The sequence below is a fragment of the Anolis sagrei genome, chromosome 1, assembly GCF_037176765.1.
Source record: "Anolis sagrei isolate rAnoSag1 chromosome 1, rAnoSag1.mat, whole genome shotgun sequence".
Classification (NCBI taxonomy): Eukaryota; Metazoa; Chordata; class Lepidosauria; order Squamata; family Dactyloidae; genus Anolis; species Anolis sagrei.
Window position 1 is genome coordinate 338,492,190 of NC_090021.1, and position 19,414 is coordinate 338,511,603.

At 43.9% G+C, this 19,414-nt stretch overlaps 1 protein-coding gene across 2 annotated transcripts in view; it reads left to right on the forward strand.

The window, feature by feature from the left end:
- The window catches only part of GNG2 (G protein subunit gamma 2), a 74,152-nt gene extending 57,371 nt beyond the window's left edge, over positions 1-16,781 (forward strand). For both annotated transcript variants that reach the window (XM_067463109.1, XM_060753279.2), the window contains 2 exons: positions 10,215-10,355; positions 15,810-16,781. In XM_067463109.1, coding sequence (XP_067319210.1) covers positions 10,269-10,355; positions 15,810-15,938 — 216 coding nt within the window. In that variant the 5' untranslated portion in view covers positions 10,215-10,268 and the 3' untranslated portion in view covers positions 15,939-16,781. The remainder of the gene's footprint in view (positions 1-10,214; positions 10,356-15,809) is intronic.
- The last annotated feature ends 2,633 nt before the right edge of the window (positions 16,782-19,414 follow it).

Below are 19,414 nucleotides of genomic sequence, written 5' to 3' on the forward strand. Positions count from 1 at the left end.
TGGTTAGACCACATCTGGAATATTGTGTCCAATTCTGGGCACCACAATTCAAGAGAGATATTGACAAGTTGGAATGTGTCCAGAGGAGGGCGACTAAAATGATCAAGGGTCTGGAGAACAAGCCCTATGAGGAGCGGCTTAAAGAGCTGGGCATGTTTAGCCTGAAGAAGAGAAGGCTGAGAGGAGACATGATAGCCATGTGTAAATATGGGAGAGGAAGCCACAGGGAGGAGGGAGCAAGCTTGTTTCTGCTGCCCTGGAGACTAGGATGAGGAACAAAGGCTTCAAACTACAAGAAAGGAGATTCCATCTGAACATGAGGAAGAACTTCCTGACTGTGAGAGCCGTTCAGCAGTGGAACTCTCTGCCCCAGAGTGTGGTAGAGGCTCCTTCTTTGGAGGCTTTTAAACAGAGGCTGGATGGCCATCTGTCAGCGGTGCTTTGAATACGACTGTCCTGCTTCTTGGCAGGAGGCTGGACTGGATGGCCCATGAGGTCTCTTCCAGCTCTGTGATTCTATCTTCCTTCAAATGAGCAGCACAAATGGTTGAGCAAAATGCTGTGTGCATAAACTCCTCAGAGCAAAAACTTTTTGAGTATAGAGCTGAACTGTATTCTAAACCACATACAGTTATACTTTACTGGATGTGGCTCAAACTTACTTGCTGACCTAGATTAGCAGCTGCACATGATAATAGTATACGGTTTTCTTTAACCCACACATATACTTGGTGTTGAACCTTTTACAACTGAGGAGTTTATGCTGTGTGCATAAGCTACTCAGAGCAAAAACGTTTTGAGCATAGAGCTGAACTGTATTCTAAACCACATACAGTTATACTTTACTGCATGTGGCTAAAACTTACTTGCTGACCTAGATTAGCAGCTCTACATGATAATTAAAAGTACACGGTTTTCTTTAACGCACACATATACTTGGTGTTGATCCTTTTACAACTGAGGAGTTTATGCTGTGTGCATAAGCTCCTCAGAGCCAAAGCTTTTTGAGCATAGAGCTGAACTGTATTCTAAACCACATACAGGTATACCCCTCCGGGTGTGGCTCAAACTTACTTGCTGACCTAGATTAGGAGCTGCACATGATAACGAAAAGTATAAGGTTTTCTTTAACACACACATATACTTGCCGTTGAACCTTTTACAACTGAGGAGTTTATGCTGTGTGCATAAGCTACTCAGAGCAAAAGCTTTTTGAGCATAGAGCTGAACTGTATTCTAAACTACATACAGTTATACCCTACCGGGTGTGGCTCAAACTTACTTGCTGACCTAGATTAGCAGCTGCACATAATAATTAACAGTATAAGGTTTTCTTTTAACACACACATATACTTGGTGTTGACCCTTTTACAACTCACCTTATACTTGGAGCTGATCCTTTTACAGCTCACCATAAGACATTCTACAATCTAGATGCACCCAAGTGAGTTCCAGGCTGATGCATTGTATGGAACACTTGCTATCTTTTCCATTTCATTTTTGGAACCAAGACATTTATGAAACAGATGTCCACAATTCAGTGGTGTGGCAGAAGTGCTAAAACATAACCCAGAGCTTTTTGCTTATGTGGATTTTGGTGCGGTCATTCCCATATGCAAAGTATGGGACGCTGTCTGTGTTATATCACTGAGTCAGAAATAATCTTCCATAACCCAGTCGGAAAGTGAAACAGACATGGGATTGTGCAATCATGGAAGAACTCACAGCTCAGGTTCAGCCTTCTTTCCCATCTGGTTTCCTCTTCATCAACACTGTGGTTACATCCGTCTTCACTCGACATGTGCATCTCATAAAGGAGACTCCCAATGTATTTTTCTCTAACTCAGGGTATTAGAGCCTCATTGGCTTTTTTTGCCATCCACAATTGATTGATTGATTGATTTCAGATATTTGTACCCCGTCCTTCTCAACCTCAACTGGGGGGACGGGATGATTCAGGGCGGCTTCCAGCCTGCAATGATTCGATGCCTCCATGTGCACATAATAAAATACATAATCAAATTCAATAATTACATACAGTTAAAAACATTAAATCAATTCAATCAAAATCTGTTTAAATATAACAGCCTGGTGACTCAATCAAGCTTGTCCATAGTCCATTTCCATAGCGATTGTCATCATTGTCATTGTCAGCATGATTGCCCGAAGGCCTGGTCCCACATCCACGTCTATGAGTCTATTTAATTTGTATTATATAGTAATATATAATAGTAACATATTATATAGTAATCTATATAACAGTAATATATAAAATATTGTAATTATATCTTATTATATATATATATATATATATATATATATATATATGAGAGAGTTATATGTTATGAAATACATATGTATTATATAGCAATATATAAAAGACCATGGGTGTCTTTGTGGACATGCGCTGTTTCTCTCTGTAGTAATTTTGGGTTTAGAAGTCCTTTCTACTCCCCCCCCCCCCCCTTGTATTATTGAATGAAGGACATACATTGGCCTGATAGGTGTCTTGTGTCCAAATTTGGTGTCAATATATATACTAGCCACCCCCTGTCACGTGTTGCTCTGGCCGACATGGGGGTTCTGTGTGGGAGGTTTGGCCCAATTCTATCGTTGGTGGGGTTCAGAATGTTTTGTGATTGTAGGTGAACTATAAATCCCAGCAACTACACCTCCCAAATGTCAAGATTCTATTTTCCCCAAACTCCACCAGTGTTCACATTTGGGCATATTGAGTATTCTTGTAGAGTTTGGTTCAGATCCATCATTGTTTGAGTCCACAGTGCTCTCTGGTTGTAGGTGAACTACAACTCCAAAACCAAAGGACACTGCCCACCAAATCCACCAACAGTATTTTCTGTTGGTCATGGGAGAACTGTGTGCCAAGTTTGGTTCAATTGCATCGTTGGTGGGGTTCAGAATGCTCTTTGATTGTAGGTGAACTATAAATCCCAGCAACTACAACTCCCAAATGACAAAATCAAAAATTTTGAGTGAAGGACATACATTGGGTGGTTAGGTGTCTTGTGTCCAAATTTGGTGCCAATTCATCCAGTTGTTTTTGAGTTCTGTTAACCCCCCCCCCCCACACACACAGTGCCACAGTTAAAAAATGTACCTGTTCCAACTTTCATAAAAATTCAACCTAAGAACAAACCTACAGAACCTTTTTTGTTCATAACTTGTGAACTGCGTATACACACCTGAAATTCTTTGGTGTGCTCCTTTATCCAATGTATGCTTTCAGTATGAGCCCCAGTGCCTCTTCCTTTCCTGAACCCAGCTTGGACATCTAGCATTTCTTCCTTTCCTTCTCTTCTCCTTCTCCTTCTCCTTCTCCTTCTCCTTCTCCTTCTCCTTCTCCTTCTCCTTCTCCTTCTCCTTCTCCTTCTCCTTCTCCTTCTCATTATTATTATTATTATTATTATTATTATTATTATTATTATTGTAAACACAAATAGAGTAATACAAATCTCGACAATGATATTCCACTTACATTTTCACTCAATACAATATATCTTATCGTCTTAACCTTACGAATCCCAATTCCACACTTATCTACCATTTGTGTCCAGCACTTTTTTCTCCCCTCCCTTCTTTTTCACCCCCACGTGCCAAAATTGTTGTATCTTCAATTCGAGTATTATGCATTTTGCTTGATCAGTCATAAAGAGAGTATGGCTCAGTTTGTTCTCTTTTCTTTTTCCTTTTACCCTAGCTATCAGAATTCCCCATTTCTTTTGAAATCGTACCTTTGTCATCCCACTTCTGGACTTTAATCAGAGTCTCCATCGTTATTATGCTCTTGGAATGACTGCAATCAATTGTTGTTTCTTCCGACTCCTGGCCCAGTCTGAAGGAGACCTCGTTCACTCTAAAGACAGCTAATATTCTGATGGTGATTCCATCTTTATCCTTGTGTGGAAAGAAATAAAGGTTTCTAAAAGTGAAAAAAAAAATCCCCATTTCGAGTCTAGCACTTCTGACTCCTTTTCTGGTACAAGTCTTTATTGTGGAATTTTGAACATCATGGGAATAGAAGGAATAATACTCATTTATTGGGTTGCCTTTAAAGTGTCTGCTGGAAAAAAAATAGCCAGCCACTGAGAGATTTTTCCTTTTGCAAGAGCAAAACACCAAGAATCATAGAATCATAGAATCAAATAATTGGAAGAGGCCGCATGGGCCATCCAGTCCAGCCTCCTGCCAAGAAGCAGGACAATTGTGTTCAAAGCACCCCTAACAGATGGCAAGTGTTCAGTACAATGCATCAACCCGGAACTCTCTTGGGTGCAACTAGATTGTAGAATATGTTACGGAGAGTTGTAAAAGGGTCAACACCAAGTATATGTGTGTGTTAAAGAAAACCTTATACTGTTAATTATCATGTGCAGCTGCTAATCTAGGTCAGCAAGTAAGTTTGAGCCACACCCGGTAGGGTATAACTGTATGTGGTTTGGAATACAGTTCAGCTCTATACTTTAAAAGCTTTTGCTCTGAGGAGCTTATGCACACAGCATTTTGCTCAACCATTTGCAATGCTCATTTGAAGGAAGATAGAACCAGAGAATCATAGAGTTGGAAGAGACCTCATGGGCCATCCAATCCAACCCCCTGCCAAGAAGCAGGAAAATCACATTCAAAGCATCCCCAATAGATGGCCATCCAGCCTCTGTTTAAAAGCTTCCAAAGAAGGAGCCTCCACCACACTCCGGGGCAGAGAGTTACCCTGGTGAACAGCTCTCACAGTCAGGAAGATCTTCCTCATGTTCTGGTGGAATCTCCTTTCCTGTGGTTCGAAACCATTGCTCCGTGTCCTAGTCTCCAGGGAAGCAGAAAACAAGCTTGCTCCCTCCTCTCTGTGGCTTCCTCTCACATATTTATACATGACCATCATGTCTCCTCTCAGCCTTCTCTTCTTCAGGCTAAACATGCCCAGCTCCCTAAGCCGCTCCTCATAGGGCTTGTTCTCCAGACCCTTGATCATTTTAGTCGCCCTCCTCTGGACACATTCCAGCTTGTCAATATCTCTCTTCAATTGTGGTGCCCAGAATTGGACACAATATGATTCCAGGTGTGGTCTGACCAAGGCAGAACAGAGCATGACTCCCCTGGATCTAGAAACTAGACTCCTAGTGATGCAGGCCACAATCCCATTGGCTTTTTTAGCTGCAGCATCACATTGATGGCTCATGTTTACCTTGTTGTCTGCAAGGACTCCAAGATCTTTGTCACATGTACTGCTCTCGAGCCAGGCATTGTCCCTCATTCTGTATCTTTGCATTTCATTTTTTCTGCGTAAATGGAGTCTCTTGCATTTGTGACTGTTGAACTTCATTGTTGTTGGTAATTCGTTCAGTCATTTCCGACTCTTTGTGACCTCATGGACCAGCCCACGCCAGAGCTCCCTGTCGGCCATCACCACCCCCAGCTCCTTCAAGGTCAATCCAGTCACTTCAAGGATACCATCCATCCATCTTGCCCTTGGTCGGCCCCTCTTCCTTTTTCCTTCCATTTTCCTCAGCATCATTGTCTTCTCCAAGCTTTCCTTTCTTCTCATGATGTGGAAGGACTTCATCTTGGTCTCTCATTTCTTTCCCTCCAATGAGAAGTTGGGCTTTATTTCCTGAAGTATGGACTGATTGGATCTTCTGGCAGTCCAAGGCACTCTCAGAACTTTCCTCCAACACCACAGTTCAGAAGTATCTTTGTTAGGTTTGGCCCATCATCTCTCTAATCTGTTCGCAGCTTGGGTGTGATCTTGGACTCATCACTGAGCCTGGAACCCCAGGTTTCAGCGGTGACCAGGGGAGCATTCACACAGCTAAAACTTGTGCGCCAGCTGCGCCCATACCTTGGGAAGTCTGACTTGGCCACAGTAGTCCACACACTGGTTACATCCCGTATAGACTACTGCAACGCTCTCTACGTGGGGTTGCCTTTGAAGACTGCTCAGAAGCTTCAAATGGTCCAGCGTTCGGCAGCCAGGTTGCTAACAGGAGAGGCACTCAGGGAGCATATTACTCCTCTGTTGCGCCAGCTCCACTGGCTGCCAGTTTGCTACCAGGCACAATTCAAAGTGCTGGCGTTAGCCTAAAAAGCCCTAAACGGTTCTGGCCCTACTTACCTCTCTGAACGCATCTCCTCCTATGAACCAGCTAGGACACTAAGATCATCTGGGGAGGCCCTGCTCTCTGTCCCACCTGCATCACAGGCACGCTTGGCAGGGACGAGAGACAGGGCCTTCTCAGTGGTGGCCCCTCGGCTGTGGAACGCCCTGCCTGCAGATATCAGATCGGCCCCCTCCCTGCTGCCATTTCGGAGGAAAGTGAAGACCTATTCGAACAAGCATTTGATTACACAGTGTAATTGAACATAGGAATGCGGAATAATGGATGATGAGACTGGATTCTGATTTTACTGTTGAGGCGCTAATGATTGTTATACAGATGTTTAATTATTTATGTTGCAATTGTTTTTAATTGCCCTATACTTGTCTTGTGATGTTTTGTATTGATGTTGTTCACCGCTTTGAATTGCCTGAGGGCTGAGAAAAGAGGTATAGAAATAAAGTAAATAACTAACTAACTAACTAACTAACTAAAATGGTTTTGAATTCTGCTCTTGTCTTCTGGAGTATTGGCTCTCCCTCCCAATTTGGTGCTGTCTACAAATTTGGTGTCATCTGCAAGCACTTCTTAAAAACTGTTGTAGCTGACAACTTGCATTGTGTGCAACCCCCAATTTGTTGTTCATTCGTTCAGTCGTCTCCGACTCTTCGTGACCTCATGGACCAGCCTACGCCAGAGCTCCCTGTCGGCCGTTACCACCCCCAGCTCCCTCAAGGTCAGTCCAGTCACTTCAAGGATGCCATCCATCCATCTTGCCCTTGGTCGGCCCCTCTTCCTTTTGCCTTCCACTTTCCCCAGCATCATTGTCTTCTCTAGGCTTTCCTGTCTCCTCATGATGTGGCCAAAGTACTTCAACTTTGTCTCTAGTCTCCTTCCCTCCAGTGAGCAGTTGGGCTTTATTTCCTGGAGGATGGACTGGTTGGATCTTCTCGCAGTCCAAGGCACTCTCAGCACTTTCCTCCAACACCACAGCTCAAAAGCATCGATCTTCCTTCGCTCAGCCTTCCCTAAGGTCCAGCTCTCACATCCGTAGGTTACTACAGGGAATACCATGGCTTTGACTAGGCAATGGATCTTTGTTGCCAGTCTGATGTCTCTACTCTTCACTATTTTATCGAGACTGGACATTGCTCTCCTCCCAAGAAGTAAGCGTCTCCTGATTTCCTGGCCACAGTCTGCATCTGCAGTAATCTTTGCACCTAGAAATACAAAGTCTGTCACGGCCTCCACAATTTCTCCCTCTATTTTCCAGTTGTCAATCATTCTTGTTGCCATAATCTTGGTTTTTTTGACGTTTAGCTGCAACCCGGCTTTTGCGCTTTCTTCTTTCACCTTGATTAGAAGGCTCCTCAGCTCCTCCTCGCTTTCGGCCATCAGAGTGGTGTCATCTGCATATCTGAGGTTGTTAATGTTTCTTCCAGCAATTTTCACCCCAGCTTTGCATTCATCCAGCCCCGCACATCGCATGATGTGTTCTGCATACAAGTTAAAAAGGTTGGGTGAGAGTATGCAGCCTTGCCGTACGCCTTTCCCAATCTTGAACCAGTCTGTTGTTCCGTGGTCAGTTCTGACTGTTGCTACTTGGTCCTTGTACAGATTCCTCAGGAGAGAGACAAGGTGGCTTGGTATGCCCATCCCACCAAGAACTTGCCACAATTTATTATGATCCACACAGTCAAAGGCTTTAGAATAGTCAATGAAGCAGAAGTAGATGTTTTTCTGAAACTCCCTGCCTTTCTCCATTATCCAGCGGATATTGGCAATCTGGTCTCTCGTTCCTCTGCCTTTTCTAAACCCAGCTTGAACATCTGGCAACTCTCGCTCCATGTATTGCTGGAGTCTTCCTTGCAGGATCTTGAGCATTACCTTACTGGCATGAGAAATAAGGGCCACTGTACGGAAGTTGGAGCAGTCCTTCGCATTTCCCTTTTTTGGTATGGGGATATAAGTTGATTTTTTCCAGTCTGATGGCCATTCTTGTGTTTTCCATATTTGCTGGCAAATGGCATGCATCACCTTGACAGCATCATCTTTTAAGATTTTAAACAGTTCAGCTGGGATCCCATCATCTCCTGCTGCCTTGTTGTTAGCAATGCTTCTTAAGGCCCATTCAACCTCACTCCTCAGGATGTCTGGTTCTAATTCATTCACCACACCGTCAAAGCTATCCTCGATATTGTTATCCTTCCTATACAGATCTTCTGTATAGTCTCGCCACCTTCTCTTGATCTCTTCAGCTTCTGTTAGGTCCCTGCCATCTTTGTTTCTTATCATACCAATTTTTGCCTGAAATTTACCTCCAATGTTTCTAATTTTCTGGAAGAGGTCTCTTGTCCTTCCTATTCTGTTGTCTTCTTCCACTTCCATGCATTGCTTGTTTAAAAATAGTTCCTTGTCTCTTCTGGCTAACCTCTGGAATTGCGCATTTAACTGGGCATATCTCCCCTTACTATCACTGTTTCCTTTTGCTTTCCTCCTTTCTTGGGCTACTTCCAGTGTCTCAGCAGACAACCATTTTGCCTTCTTGGTTTTCTTTTTCTTTGGAACGTACTTTGTTGCCGCCTCCTGAACAATGTCGCGGACTTCTGTCCATAGTTCTTCTGGGACTCTGTTTACTAAATCTAGTCCTTCAAATCTGTTCTTCACTTCCACTGTATATTCGCTAGGAATGTTAGTGAGATCATATCTAACTGGTCTGTGTATTTTCCCTGATCTCTTTAGTTTTATTCTAAATTGGGCAATAAGAAGTTCGTGATCTGAGCTACAGTCAGCCCCGGGTCTTGTTTTCACCGACTGGATGGATGTCCGCCACCTTTGGCTGCAAAGGATGTAGTCAATCTGATTTCGGTGTTGACCATCTGGTGAGGTCCATGTATAAAGCCGTCTTTTAGGTTGTTGGAAGAGAGTATTCGTTATACACAGCGAGTTTTCCTGGCAAAATTCTATCAGCCTGCGTCCCGCTTCATTTTGTTCTCCCAGACCATGCTTGCCTGTGATCCCTGTTGTCATTTGACTTCCCACCTTGGCATTCCAGTCTCCTGTAATGAAAATAATGTCTCTTTTTGGTGTATTATCCAGTAGGTCCTGCAGATCCTCATAGAACTGATCTACTTCTGCTTCTTCAGCAGCTGTGGTTGGGGCGTATATTTGGATCACTGTGATGTTGAAAGGCTTTCCTTGCACTCGAATTGAGATCATTCTGTCATTTTTTGGGTTGTATCCAAGCACCGCTTTAGCGAATTTCTTATTAATTATGAAGGCTACTCCATTTCTTCGATGTTCCTCTTGTCCGCAGTAGTAGATCTGGTGGTCATCTGATGTGAAGTGGCCCATTCCAGTCCATTTTAGTTCGCTGACCCCCAGAATGTCTATCTTTAGTCTTGACATCTCACCAATAACAACATCCAATTTGCCCTGGCTCATAGATCTTACATTCCAGGTTCCTATGGTGTGTTGATCTTTAGAGCATCGGATTCGTCGTTCGCCTCCAGTACCGTCGGCCGCTAGCCTTCCTTTCGGCTTTGAGCTAGCTGCGTCATCACATCTGGGGCTAGTTGAACTTATCCTCTGTTCCTCCCCAGTAGCATTTTGGCCATCTTCCGACCTGGGAGTCCCATCTTCCAATGGCATACCGACATATCTCTGGTTGTACTGGTCCATTTAGTTTTCTTGGCAAGGATACTGGAGTGGTTTGCCATTGCCTTCCCCAGGGATCACGCTTGGTCTATTTTCTATAATATTGGCAACCCCCAATATTATAGAAAAAAATTACAATTTTTGTACCAATCTATCATAAATACGAAAAGAAAAACCAAACAAAGGCTTGTTTATCAGACGAAAAACATGGTTTACTTTTGCATGGAACTTACCAAGATTTATATCTAAGAGGTCTTTTCTAAAAGAACGTGAGAAGTTTGTCTTGGGATGGCACTGCCAGTAAAATGAAACCAGAGTTGTTTTTAGCATGATTCGTAATCACTATTTCCTTAATTAGGTTCCACATCCCCATAGACTGGTTTGCAAACCTGGCAGTTTATTAGTTCCCTGATGACTCGCCTTAATTCATTCTCTTGTCTTTCGCAGAGCATTTGAAGAAGCAGAAAAAGCAGCAAGCGCGTAGAGAGAAAGACGGCTCCGATGGCCAGCAACAACACCACCAGCATAGCCCAAGCCAGGAAACTGGTAGAACAGCTCAAAATGGAGGCCAATATCGACAGAATAAAGGTAAATCCCAATTGGGTCATTCTTCACTCATGCCATCCGTGGCAGCTGGGTCAGGTTCTGAGCTAAGCCTTGGAGTTCATTCTGAAGCACATGGGGTGAGGGTTCCTTCATGAGAAGATCCATATTGAATGAGACCTCAAGTGCCCAGTCTTTTTGGTTAGTCCCAACTAGAGTAGACCCATGGAATCGGTCACTGGTGAAGTCAACACGTAGCTAAATCTCATTAATGCATTGACACATCAGTTGAACCCTCAGTCTACAATAGAGTGCCCTGTTGCAACTCAGGGAAGTTTACACCTTGCTCCAGACACCACCACACCAAGGCTGTAGGTTTTTGTAGTTTATTGAGAAAAGCAAAATCAAAACAAAGAAATAGAAATGCAATAGTTCCATAGGCAAAACAGAGACTTAAATGTAAAGGCAAAGTTCCCAAGATCCAAAGGCAAAAACATGAAGCACAATCCTTTAGCAATGGTCAAACAAAAGTCCATGGTAAACAGTTGAAAACAAGACCCAAATCCCAGACTCAGGAAGCCAGAAGCGTGCTGCGAAAAGCCAAGGAAAATCTCCAGAAGTTAACATGGGAAGAGCAATGTTGGACTGACAACAACTGTCTGTCAGCTACACGACTAAATACCCTTTGCAAACATGAAAGCATTGCGTTGACCTTGAGCCCCTTTGGCTTCTCGATTGCTGGCCAAGCGAGTGCTTCTCCGAAGCCTTAATTGCAAACAATCTTGTCTGCTCATTAATTCATTATCTGCAAGGCTATGCAACCTCTTATCTGGGTCCAGCTGGGATGGATCCTTCACCTGGCCATGTGGGATTTCACTCTCGCTATCAGTCTCTCTAACTGCAGGAACATTCCTTTCCCCGGGGAACTGACTTGTTGTTTCTCCTTCAGCAGCCACACTATCAGCCCCGTCTGAAAAATGTATAGGAATCTGTAACCCATCAGCCTCCTTGTCATCCTGCAAGAAATCAGGCTCAGAAGGCCCAAAGTTCCCAAAGTCAAGCTCAGAAGGCCCAAACAGCTCAGCTTCAGACTCAGAGTCATGCTGAGTCACAACATGCCCATATTAACACTGTGATTTCACTTATCTATGTGCAAAAAAAGTATGTTCTCTCAAGATGTTGTCTAGGTCCTCCACTGCAATTCTATGCTATGCTTCCACTGGACTTTGACCATAGAATAGTTCTAGAGCAGGGCATCTTAATCTTTTTCCACTTGCTTTTCTGCCTGAATTTTTTTGACATGACCTCAGGTATACAGGAAGTCCCCAAGTTATGAACAAGATAGGATTTGTATGTAAGTCAGAACAGGGACATTTTTAAAAGTGTAATTCCAACCATATATATCTATTGTTTAGCTTTGGATGTCATAGGGGGGTTAACACACCTGTGGTGTTTCCTTTGCTGTCTATGCCTCTGTTCAGAAGAATTCATCTCATTTGTGTCCCAGTTCATGTTCTGGTAACACCCAACCATAAAATTACTTTTGTTGCTTTGTTGTTGTTCATTCGTTCAGTCGTTTCCAACTCTTCGTGACCTCATGGACCAGCCCACACCAGAGCTCCCTGTTGGCCAGCACCACCCCCAGCTCCTTCAAGGTCAATCTAGTCACTTCAAGGATGCCATCTATCCATCTTGCCCTTGGTCGGCCCCTCTTCCTTTTTCCTTCCATTTCCCCCAGCATCATTGTCTTTTTGTTGCTACTTAACTGTAATTTTGCTACTGTTGTGAACTGTAATGTAAATATCTGATCTGCAGGATGTATTTTCATTCACTGGACCAAATTTGGCACAAATACCCGATACACCCAAATTTGAGTACTGGTGGGGTTGGGGGAGGCTGATTTTGTCATTTGCGAGTTGTAGTTGCTGGGATTTATAGTTAACCTACAATCAAAGAGCATTCTGAACTCCACCAATGATGGAACTGAACCAAACTTGGCATACAGAACTCCCACGACCAACAGAAAATACTAGAAGGATTTGGTGTGCATTGACCTTGAGTTTGGGAGTTGTAGTTCACCTACACCCAGAGAGCACTGTGGACTCAAACAATGATGTATCTGGACCAAACTTGGCACAAATCCTCAATATGCCCAAATGTGAACACTGGTGGAGTTTGGGGAAAATAGACTTGACATTTGGGAGTTGTAGTTGCTGGGATTTATAGTTCACCTACAATGAAAGAGCATTCTGAACCTACCAATGATGGAGTCAGACTTCCCACACAGAACCCCCATGACCAACAGAAAATATGTTTTCTGATGGTCTTTGGTGACCCCTCTGAACTCCCTTGTGACCCCCCAGGGGTCCCAACCCCTAGATTGAGGAACACTTCTATTGATGCAGCCTAGAAATTGACTTTAAAGTCATTCTGGAGGAGCAAGAGAGTACATTTTTATCAAATCCGCCAATCTAGAAAGCCTTGTCTTGGTAATGAATTCCTTACCTTAGCTGGCTGCCTGAAGCCTAAGGGAGTGGGCCTGGCGAAGCTGAGGCATCCGTTTTAGGAAAGGGAGACAGAGAGAAGCCATTTTAGTTAGGTTTGCCTTGAGGGGGTATGTTCAAGTCTTAGAGGGAAAATCAGAAGGCTAGGATCGGTTAGAAAGATGGGGGCAAAGCCTAAGTGGTCTAGAGGGAGAAAGTGTCTTGTAGTCCCAGTTTAGTCAGTAGGGTTTGGAGCTGTTAGAAAGAAGAAGTGTTGGTGTTAGTGAGAGCGAGTTTGGGTTTAGGGAAGAAGATTGGGTCAGTCTTTTGTGAAGTATTCAGAGTAGCTATTGAGTAAATAGCTAGAATACTGTGGAGGAGCAGTACCCAGTTAGTGGACTGTTCAATTCCTAGGGAAGTCTAGTTCAGGGTATTTTTGGCTAGATTTGTAAGGGGTATTTTTGGGAGTTACTTTCAGAGATTCATTTCCTGAAGTAATTTTCTGTGTTGGAACTTTGAAGACTTGTAACCCAGAAGATCTTAAGATCTTGACTCTAACGAAAACACAAGCTTTTTATGCCAGTATTTTACTGAAACCATTAAGCATTTGTACCTGAATATTTCATGCCTGTTCAATAAACATTCTAGTTCTTCTGTTCAACTTATACCAGCCTCAGTGTGAATACCTTTGTGGTCAAAGTATTATTAAAGTCAGCTTCACAGCAGCTTCTAAGAAACTGTAGAGGCACAGTGTGTGTTCCAGAACAAACTCTCAATATTACCTCAGCCTGATTAATATTGAGATGGTGGCAGCGGAATTCTTTTGAAGAAGCATTTTAAGTCTCTCAGTTCTAGTGGTTCCCAGTTCCTAACTTTTAAATATCCTTGTGATGGCTTTATAATTTTGGCTGAGCATTCGTTGGGGTTATTTTATATATTTCCCTGTCTATAAATTAAATTAAAAATCTTACATCCTTCCTTCCTTCCTTCTCTGTCTTTTGTTCCTTCTCTCCTTCTTTCCCTTTTTCTTTTCACTTTTTTATTTCCTTCTCTCCTTTCTTGCTTCTCTATCTATCTTTCTTTCTTTCTTTTCTTCTTTCCCTCCCTCCTTGTCTCCTTCCTTCTTTCTTCCTTTCCCTCCTTCCTTCCCCTCTTTCCCTTGTTACTTCTTGACTGTCCCTTCCATTTAATTTGTATTAGATAGTAATATTATGTGTGTGTGTGTGTAACATCTTATATAGTAATCTATATAACAATATATAAAATATTGTATTTATATCTTACATAGAAAGAAGGAAAGGAAGAAGGAAAGAAGGGAAGGAAAAGAAAGGACGGAGAGGAAGGAAAGAAGGAAGAAAAGAAGGAGAAGGAAGGAGGGAAAGAAAGGAGGGAGGGAAGGAAATGAAGGGGAATGAAATGAAGAAAGGGAAGGAAGGGGGGAAGAAGGAAAAGAATGAAAGGAAGGAAAGGAAGAAGAAAGGAGGGAAAGAAGGAAGGAGAAGGAAGGAGGGACAGGAAGGAAGGAGGAGGGGAGGAAATGAAGGGGAAGGAAAGAAGGAAAAGGAAAGAAAGGGAGGGAGGAAAGAAGGGAAGATAGTCCTTTTGGGTGGAGTGTGGCAGAGGCAGCTGCTGCCTGTGTGTGTGTGTGTGTGTGTGTGTGTGTTAAATGTGTGCTCATGTTGCCGGAGACAGGCGAGCTGGTGAGACAAAAAGGAAAGGGTTAAAAAAGAAAGAAGGGTCTACAGAAAGTCCCTCCCCTACCCACCAGCCTCTTCCAACAGGGAAAGGTAGTGGAGGAGGAGACCACCCTCCTGGCAGAACAGGGAAAGAGAAGGGGATCCATGCGGCAAGCCTCCCCCTCCACTCCCATGGGGCCCATTCTCGCTTGTGTGTGTGTGTGGGGGGGGGGGCATGCACGCACGCCTGGCTCCTCAAGCTTTCACGGCTGGATGTTTCCCCACGAGAAGGAAGAGGCGTGGCCATGGGTCTCTTTGTAGACATGCAGTTTCTCCTTTGTGGACATGCAGTTCAGAAGTCCTTTCTGCTTTTTGTTTTCGTGGGTTTTTTTTGAGTGGAGAACATACATTGGGTTGTTAGCTGTATTTATTTATTATTTATTTGCTTCACTTTTATACCGCATTTTTCAGCCCTTGACAGGCGACTCAATGCGGTTTACAGTGCAATTAAAACACAGCAATACAATAACAGGGACGACGACGTCGTTCCACAACAATTAACCTCAGACAAGACAAATCAACAAACAACATATATAACGCCTCCGTTAAAGTCAGATCCATTCTCATAGTCATTGTGCCGTTCCTATGTTCAATTACCGTCTTCCTTAATTAGTTGCATTGCTTAGCCAAACGCTTGTTCGTAAAGCCAGGTCTTGACCATTCTCCGAAATGTCAGCAACGAAGGAGCCTGTCTGATGTCTGTTGGCAAGGCATTCCATAGCCGAGGGGCCACCACTGAGAAGGCCCTGTCTCTCGTCCCCGCCAAGCGCACCTGTGACGCAGGCGGGACCGAGAGCAGGGCCTCCCCAGACGATCTTAATGTTCTGGTCGGTTCATAGGTGGAGATGCGTTCGGAGAGGTAAGCGGGGCCAGAACCGTTTAGGGCTTTATAGGCCAAGGCCAGCACCTTGAATTGAGCCCGGTAGCGGATTGGCAGCCAGTGGAGCTGGCTCAGCAGAGGAGTGGTGTGCTCCCTGAGTGCCGCTCCTGTTAGCAACCTGGCTGCCGAGCGCTGGACCATCTGAAGCTTCCGGGCAGTCTTCAAGGGCAACCCCACGTAGAGCGCGTTGCAGTAATCAATCCGGGATGTAACCAGAGCATGGACCACCGTGGCCAAGTCCGACTTCCCAAATTTTGTGTCCAAATTTCGTGTCCAAATTTGGTGCCAATTGCCCCAGTGGTTGTTGAGTTCTGTGAATACCACAAACAAACATTACATTTTTATTTATATAGATGACTTCCCTGTCATTGTTTTCATCTTCTTGCCTTACTCCTTGCAGGTGTCCAAAGCAGCCGCAGACTTGATGGCCTACTGCGAAGCTCATGCCAAGGAGGACCCATTATTGACTCCGGTCCCGGCTTCAGAAAACCCATTTAGAGAGAAGAAGTTCTTCTGCGCCATCCTGTAAGCCTCATGGAGGCCTGGCTCCCATTTGGGCTACCCTGGACACTGATGTAGAGATTTTTCAGCACTGTGGACGTGTTTCCGGAGTCCACTCAATTGAAAACAAAACAAAACAAAAAAAAGTAATCCAACAGCCTGGAAGTTTACAGGGAAAGTTAGTGCATGATCCAAAAGCGAATTGTCTGCCTTCTTTGGAGAAGGCGTTGATGATGTTGATGTTGACCTACGTCATCGCGAGGTGAAAGATCTTGACATCTTGCAGAGTTGCCTGGAGCGGGAGGGGGAAAATGTGTAACAGAGTCGGTTTCATGTCCCATTTGCTCTTGCCAAACAAAACCCCTTTTGTCTCTCTCTTCTTTTTCCAAAAAAAAAAAAGGATTAAAATTTAAAAAAAATTAAAAAGAGGGGTCGCGGAGCAAAGCTGCAAATGATGCAAACGTGCGTGTGTGTGTATGTATGTGTGTGTATGTTTGTAGCCGTATGAATTTTCTACCCTCTTGCTTTCCCCTACACGTCTATTTTATTTATGTTGAATTGTAAAATAATCATTGCGACAGGTTAGATTTATTAAGATGTTACTTAATGTGGGGTCTTTTGTGTGTATTTAGCATTTCAGAGTTCGTGCCACACAAGGGCAGGGAGTGTGGGGTGGGGACGGGGGAAATCTGCAGCCATGGCAGCCTAATCAACAACCCTTTCGGATGGCAGATTTAGCTGAGAATGGGTCCTAGCTTTGAACGGCCCAAGGAGGCCGACTTGTACGTTCCTAGTATACTTCGTACCTCTGTTTTCTAACATTTGTATTCAGTAGCTTTTGTTCTGCAAGTAAACTGTATGTTGTGATGGGCATCTTGACTCATTTTCTTTATTGCCTCATTCCCTATGGGTGCATCTACACTGTAGGATTATTGCAGTTTGACACCTCTTCAATTCCAGGGAGAGCAAGGATGAGCTCCCTCTATTAGCTCCAGCTCCCCATGTGGGGACATGAGAGAAGCCTCCCACAAGGATGGTAAAACATCAAAAACATCTGAGTATCCCTTGGGCAACGTCCTTGCAGACGGCCAATTCTCTCACACCAGAAGCAACTTGCAGTCTCTCAAGTCACTCCTGACATAAAAAAAGTTGTACTTTTCACCGTAAGAACAGACAAGCATTTCGAGCTCTGAAGATGACCTGGGAAGGAATCCTACTGGCGCATTGCAGCAAAACTGTTCATTAATGTGTTCTCAAGGGTCTGGAGAACAAGCCCTATGAGGAGTGGCTTAAAGAGTTGGGCATGTTTAGCTTTCAGAAGAGAAGGCTGAGAGGACATATGATAGCCATGTATAAATATGTAAGATGAAGTCATAGGGAGGAGGGAGCAAGCTTGTTTTCTGCTTCCCTGGAGACTAGGACGCGGAACAATGGCTTCAAACTACAAGAAAGGAGATTCCATCTGAACATCAGGAAGAACTTCCTGACTGTGAGAGCTGTTCAGCAGTGGAACTCTCTGCCCCGGAGTGTGGTAGAGGTTCCTTCTTTGGAAGTTTTTTAACAGATTGAATGGCCATCTGTCATGGGTGCTTTGAATGCAGTTTTTCTGCTTCTTGTTAAGGGGTTGGACTGGATGGCCCATGAGGTCTCTTCCAACTCTATGATTCTATGATTCTATCTGGGAGTCACTCTGGACCATACTCTGACTATAAGAAGCGCTGCTTGAATATCAAGCAAAATGTGGGAGCTAGAAATAATATCATACAAAAGCTGACTGGCACAGTCTGGGGATCACAATTAGACACAGGGAAGACATCTGTCCTTGCACTTTGCTGTGTACGCACACACAATGTGGAACATATCTCACCACACTATAACAGTGGATGTGGCTCTTAATGAGACATGCCGCATTACCACAGGGTGTCTACGCCCTACACCACTGGAGAAATTAAACTGTTTACCTGGTATCACACCACCTGACATCCACCGGGAAGTAGCAACCAGCAATGAAAGGACCAAGGCATTGACACCTTTGGCCCATCCTCTGTTTGGATATCAGCCAGCATGCCAATGCCTTAAATCAAGAAACAGCTTCCTAAGATCTACAGAGATATTTCCAGGAACACCTCAGCAAGCAAGAGTCCAAAAGTGGCAGGCTAAAACCCAGCAACTCAAAGGCTGGGATTGGATGAGAAACTCCCTCCTGGGCACACAGAAGAGTGGATGACCTAGAAGATGTTGAACAGATTGTGCTCTGGCACCACGAGATGCAGAGCCAACCTTAAGAAATGGGAGTGGAGTCCACGATATGCGAGTGTGGAGAAGAGCAAACCAAAGATCACCTACTACAATGCAACCTGAGTCCTGCCACATACACAACGGAGGACCTTCTCACAGTGACACCAGAGGCATTCCAAGTGCCAGATACTGGTCAAAGAACATTTAATCAACTACCAAGCTTGCAAACTTTGTGTTTTGGCTGCTTGTTTTGTTCTGTTAGAAATGTAATACAATGGTCTGGTTGCCCCGACACGATAAATAAAAATAAATACTGCAGCAAAAGTGATCATTACCTCCTTAATGTGTTCTCAAGGGTCTGGAGAACAAGCCCCATGAGGAGCAGCTTCAAGAGCTGGGCATGTTTAGCATGCAGAAGAGAAGGCTGAGAGGAGACATGATAGCCATGTATAAGTATGTGAGGGGAAGCCATAGGGAGGAAGGAGTGAACTTGTTTTCTGCTGCCCTGGAGACTAGGACGCAATGGAGTAATGGCTTCAAACACCTGAACATTAGGAAGATAAATAACCTCTTCAACTGATCATTACCTCCTTAATGTGTCTACTAAACAACCTTTTCTGTATATGTTAAGAATGTCAGAGCCCCACATTCCCATCCAATTTCTGGTAGAAGAAAAAGAAGACTGCTTTGAAGGAGTCGAAGCAAAAGCACCTCATATAAATGATACCTGGGCATAATGGGAGCTGCAGTATAGCAAGAGAGCAGGTAAGGGAAGCCTGATTTTCCTTACACTTCAGACTCCTCCAATTTTAAGCACTGGAAAAGGGAGGTCATTGGCCTTCTGAACAGCCCACAGAAATAACCATAACTTAATCTTTGTCCGTTTCCGGTACAGCTGTACAAACTTTGGCTGCTTCTCCATCCATTCCCAAAGAGATTTGATCCAGTTTTAAGTTTTGGCACTCAGTGCTCCGCAACACAGAGAACCGATTGTCTGATTGTCCGCAAGGGGCAAGGATGCAAATTCCTGGATTAGAGAGGGAATTTGAAGTGGCCGCAATGTTTGTTAATGTTTTGTTTCAGCGTTTGGACAGCCTCCAGCTAACTCCAGCAGGTTATCAGGGTAGCTTAGGGGTAGAAGAAAATGTCCAAAATGCCAAGGATACGGAATTCTACATTTCCCTTCCAAAGTAGCTGGAATTTTTTATCCAATGCAGAAACCCTTCTTCAGTAGAAACAGAGTTTTACACAAGTTTCTATTATCAA